This window comes from Rattus norvegicus, chromosome 19 (genome assembly GCF_021556685.1).
Source record: "Rattus norvegicus strain SHRSP/BbbUtx chromosome 19, alternate assembly SHRSP_T2T, whole genome shotgun sequence".
NCBI lineage: Eukaryota > Metazoa > Chordata > Mammalia > Rodentia > Muridae > Rattus > Rattus norvegicus.
Window position 1 is genome coordinate 14,130,266 of NC_141552.1, and position 4,683 is coordinate 14,134,948.

The window sequence follows — 4,683 nt, forward strand, 5'->3', positions numbered from 1 at the left end:
TCTCTCAGAAGAACCACAAGGACCCTAACATTTGGGTAAAGCATGTCAATGATTACATCATAAAGTGTGTGTCCGAGGAACAGCCACATTCTCCACACAAAAGACACTGTCACACTGGGTACACCTTGGTGACTTTGAATTCACTTATTAGCCCGGGCTCCATGGAACATGCAGAGATCCATCTGTAGCTTTCAGTTCTAGGTCCACAGGAAGGGACAGAACCCTTGAGTAAGAAAGATGGTCTTAAGAGTCAAGAGATAGAATTCAATTTTTATTCATAACAAATACATTTTTACAACAAAACAGGATTAAAATGAATAAAAATATTTAAAAATATTTTAAAGTAAAAATAGTAACAAGAACATATAAATATGAAACAACAAAAAGAAAACTTCAATTAAAATCATAACAAAAATATTTCTAAAAGCATATTCTTAAAGAATATTTAGAAGCACAGACGTATTGCTGTTTCTCCTCTAGCACACATAATGAAAGGCGGTCCCCCAAGTTGTCTCTCAAGTGCTGTTTTCTGAAGAAGAAAGTGAGTAAGACCTCAATCAGTCAGGCTGGCTTAGTGTTATATAAATTTAGGGTCTCTAAGAAATGACAAATTAACGCAGAGGATGAATACTCATCCAAAAAATGTTACCATTCAGGATGTTGGTCATCAGGGACTCCTGAGAAAGCAACTTATTCTTCAGGAAGCTCTCTTACTGGGGTGTGTCCAATTCCAGCTCTCTTGCACTTTCTGAGACCTGGGAGAGGAAGGCAGTTTTTCAGACACTGATTTGGTGGGGAAATGCAAGCCAGCTGTCAGAATGCTGCCTTCTACCACCTCAGTTCTATTGGACGGTCGACATGGACCTTTTAACTGATATCATTGTTGCCTACTCTGCAGGCAGGGCAAAATCTCCAGCAAGCCTCACAGTAATGTGGGCTGCCAATAGGGGACCCAGACTTATACCAGTGCAAACCAAGAACAGGGCAATGGCAAGAGACCTCATCGGGTTGCAGGAAGAAAGGAGATGTCCATATGTCACCAAGGATAAAGCCAATGACAAGTACTAATTTGACATTTGCACTTGGTTCTTATCACAAAGGCGCTTCCTACACAAGAGGTCACATGACCACAGAGTGTCAAAGGTTCAAGAACCAAGAAATTGTTCAAAACTCTACATAGGATACAATCTATCACATGGATATGCAATAATGAGATATGTTATTCATCTGTCACCATTTCTAGACTGCAGCTTCAAAAACAGGAGCAAAATATGCTTGCACAATAATTCAGTTTCTGAAAAGTGGTTAACTTCCTAGAATACTTGTGCATAGGCAGAGCAATGAACAATTCCATTACATGAGGTGGTTGGCTGGTTGTGAGTGTAAATTAGAAAGGTGGTAAGAGAAGCAAAGATGTATCAAATTGGCAAATTTTATCAGATATTGTTAAGCTAACACATCTGCTCGTCCCTACCTGATAATGCTGGTTCTGGCCGTTGATGGTCTTTATCTTTCTTGTTGAAGTCAACCAAATATTTCTGGTTCAGTGCACAATCAAGATGTACCTCCTTGTTCTCCTGCTTCAGTGGGACCAACTTCTTCCTACATGTGTTCTCCATCAGGAGCTGGCTGAGCAGGTTTCTGGAAATACAGTATGCATAGTAAGATCATGCTGGCCCTTTCTCCCATTCCTACTCCCAAGTCCCACTAACTATACCAGGTCCCAGATACCCATGAAGACTTAATAAAATGCATCTTGATACATATAAGGCTGCTGCACAAACCATAAAGAGTTAATTCGGGGAAGAATAAATTGTTTGCTTGGCCTGACACCAATTAGTGTCCACACCTCTGAGAAAGAACATGGATCTACAACTATCCATGAAAGCCCAATGCATGGGGCCAACATCAATTAGTAGTGGGCCAACACCCTCAAAGGAGGTCAGTAGAACCAAGAGAAGGTCATGCTAACCATGTGGTCCACGCACTGAGTTTTGTAAAACCTGGTGTGACACCATAGGTCCAGGGCAGCCTAATAACCTTCTGCTGACTTCAATCAGTACTGTTCTCTCTAGAGTCTTCTGAAGATGCCTAGACAATCCTGGGATGAGGAACAGTCTTTTATGGAACTGAAAACTGAGTCCTAATGACCCTGGCACACTGATGGGTAAATAGCACAAGAGATAGAACCAGAGCTGAAGACCATCCAATACAGAACAAAGAAAGTCAGAAATGGCCATTCCACAAGTGATAGCCTTTCTGACCAGGACTTACCTAGAGAAGGTAATCTCCTTCTTCAGCTTATGGTTGTTCTCATGGACCTCAGTGTTCTCCATCTCTAAGTTGTGCAGAATTGACATGACCGCCTCCTCCATTCTCTCCAGGTCTTCATAATATGGATTTGGCTTGAAGTGTGGCCTGGCCCCAAAATAGAATACAATGAACATCGGCATTTAGGAATATATGAACTCAGGGTGGGTCCTATATTACCCCAGGCTGCTGCCTGGATCTTCCAGCACTCAGTCCCCTGCCTAGCAAGTACAGAGACTCACCATAAACTCACTGCAATTACAATCTTGCATAGCCACCAGCTGTCAAGGGCTTTGCAAATGCACACTGGGAACTCACTCTCCCTGAATTTATCCCTGAATTCTTCATTCAGACCACAAGTTCTGCTTTTAAATAAATGGAAGCAGATGAGTCCATTTTCCATCTTGCTCCTCAGGAAGGGTCAGGTTCTGAATCTCCACTATATGGGAGGTGAGGTTTAGCACAGGGTGGTTAGGGAGGCACAGCTTTCTAGAACCCAAAACCTTAACAGGATAAGAAAAAGGTGACCTTGCAGACCCAGGAATGAAACAAGAGCATTTGGAGCGATTCATACCTGTTCTTCATAGATCTCTCTGTCAGAAACCTCAGGCGATCTCTCAGGTCATTTCTCTCCTCGGTAATGAGCTGCAGCTCTTTAATCAGCCTCTCCTTTTCCTTCATGGCCTGATTCTTGCTTAGATCAGTGCCAGGGGATGATGTTTCTCTCCCAGCGTCTGTAGGTAGAAGAACACAAGTTAACCTGCATGGGGAGAATGCATAGAGTGTTCATAGACCTCAGTGAAGCCTAAACAGGAGAACAAGCCAGGAACCCAGTGTCACTGCTAGGCGATTGGTCTATGCTTAAGAGGCCTCCTCAGGGGATCTCAGTTCTCCCACTACTCTATAGAGACCAAGAGATGTAAGCAGCCAGGTGTTCCCTATTCCGGACATCACGTGCTTACATGTACCATGGAGATGGCTTCTCCAGGATTATTGTCAGCTGAACAGGGTACAGCTTGGTTTCAGGACCCTCACTCCTGTGGCTTCAGAACTCAGATGATAAATTCACCATCCACAAAACTTGAGTGATTGTAGACACTCAGATGTCCTACCCTGATACTCTAAGCCAACAACTTTGGATTTAAAAGGCATTTCCAGGGAGGATGTGTTCAACAGACTTATCAGTGTCCCTATGTGAAATACCAAATGCCCCAGAAGTGCGAATAGGTTACAGGCTGAATCTTGGTCTACACGTTCCAAATAGTTTTGGTATGTAGAAAAATTTTTGTAACACACAACCTCTAATATATAAAGCAAACGATGACCATGCCAGTTAGAAGAAATCAGAGAAGGTCTAAGAACATAAGGTTATTGCCTGGAGCACAATCTCTCCCTGTTCTTACTGTCAGATATCCACTGTATTTAAAGAAGCAATGATAGTGATATACATTGCTGCCCTGTCTAAACTCAGAAAAGGTGGACCCTCCATGACTCCTGATGGTGTTATTATATCAATGTAACATAACAAATGAAGTGAAAAGTAAAGACCAGAAGTTCACAGGATAATAGCATTGGGCTTACCATATCCTCCCAGTGGGGATGGGGAAACTAAAGTTCTGAAATCCTTGACTTTAAGGAATTGTGATATTCATGGAAATTCAATTCCTTTTCAGATGCTCCAGTTGTTGTGGCCCATTGCTAGAAAGGTCAGCTTAAGCCTGCAGCCACCCTGGCAGGAAGCTCAAAATACACTGCCCAGAACTTACTCCACATTCCCCAGAAGTGCTGTCTTTGTCCATCATTACTTTGAGACGAAAGGCCAGACTCCTTCACTCTAGTCTCTCCAGAATCGACGTTCCCCCTCCCAAAACGCTTGCGAAGACGGGAAAACATGTCTTAGCTTGTAACTGCCAGACTCAGACTGAGAGAAACTAGGGCACTGGTTGTCACTACAACACTGGTGACATCACAGAGGATGCCAGAACTCTCTAGGAGACAATAGAATGTCCAAGATGGGACAGCAGATGTCATGGGGAGCAGACTTTGCCTTCCTGCTAATGTTCTCCCTGTACTGAGCATAAGCTGAGGTGCCCTTTCCAGGAGACTTTCCTGGGGCAGAGCCACTGAGCATCTCCTGCTTCCAAAGCCAAATTTTCCTCAAGGCTTGATTATAAAAAACCTTAGTAATTCCTATACATCTAAATAAATGTTTCCTGTCAAATCTTGCCCAAAAAATGTCTCACTAACTCAAATTGTCCACATTCACCAATGTTAGCCATTAAAACTTCCTGAGATTTCATACCCGCTTGAATATGCAGTCAAAAGTTCTCCTGTCTCATTCTGTACAGGTGCTTTATATCACATCAAGAAATA

The 4,683-nt window shown here is 42.8% G+C and overlaps 1 protein-coding gene across 1 annotated transcript; it reads right to left on the reverse strand.

The window, feature by feature from the left end:
- Positions 1–261: 261 nt before the first annotated feature.
- LOC147998812 (disks large homolog 5-like) lies at positions 262–4,215 on the reverse strand. The gene is made up of 6 exons (XM_087595483.1): positions 4,077–4,215; positions 2,885–3,044; positions 2,275–2,418; positions 1,475–1,641; positions 650–755; positions 262–529 (listed from the first exon to the last, which is right to left on the reverse strand). Exons 1-5 carry the CDS (start codon positions 4,201–4,203, stop codon positions 691–693), a joined length of 663 nt encoding a protein of 220 aa, XP_087451609.1. The 5' UTR covers positions 4,204–4,215; the 3' UTR covers positions 262–529; positions 650–690.
- Between the last annotated feature and the right edge of the window lie 468 nt (positions 4,216–4,683).

What these genes read in the sequence shown, in the direction of transcription:
- LOC147998812 (XM_087595483.1), bottom strand. Translation starts at nt 4,203, where the DNA reads ATGTTTTCCCGTCTTCGCAAGCGTTTTGGGAGGGGGAACGTCGATTCT. An exon ending in GAGAGATCTATGAAGAACAG is followed by an intron (nt 2,419 to 2,884) that starts GTATGAATCGCT and finishes TTTTGGGGCCAG; the next exon opens with GCCACACTTCAAGCCAAATC. An exon ending in GCCAGAACCAGCATTATCAG is followed by an intron (nt 756 to 1,474) that starts GTAGGGACGAGC and finishes TTCCTCTCCCAG; the next exon opens with GTCTCAGAAAGTGCAAGAGA.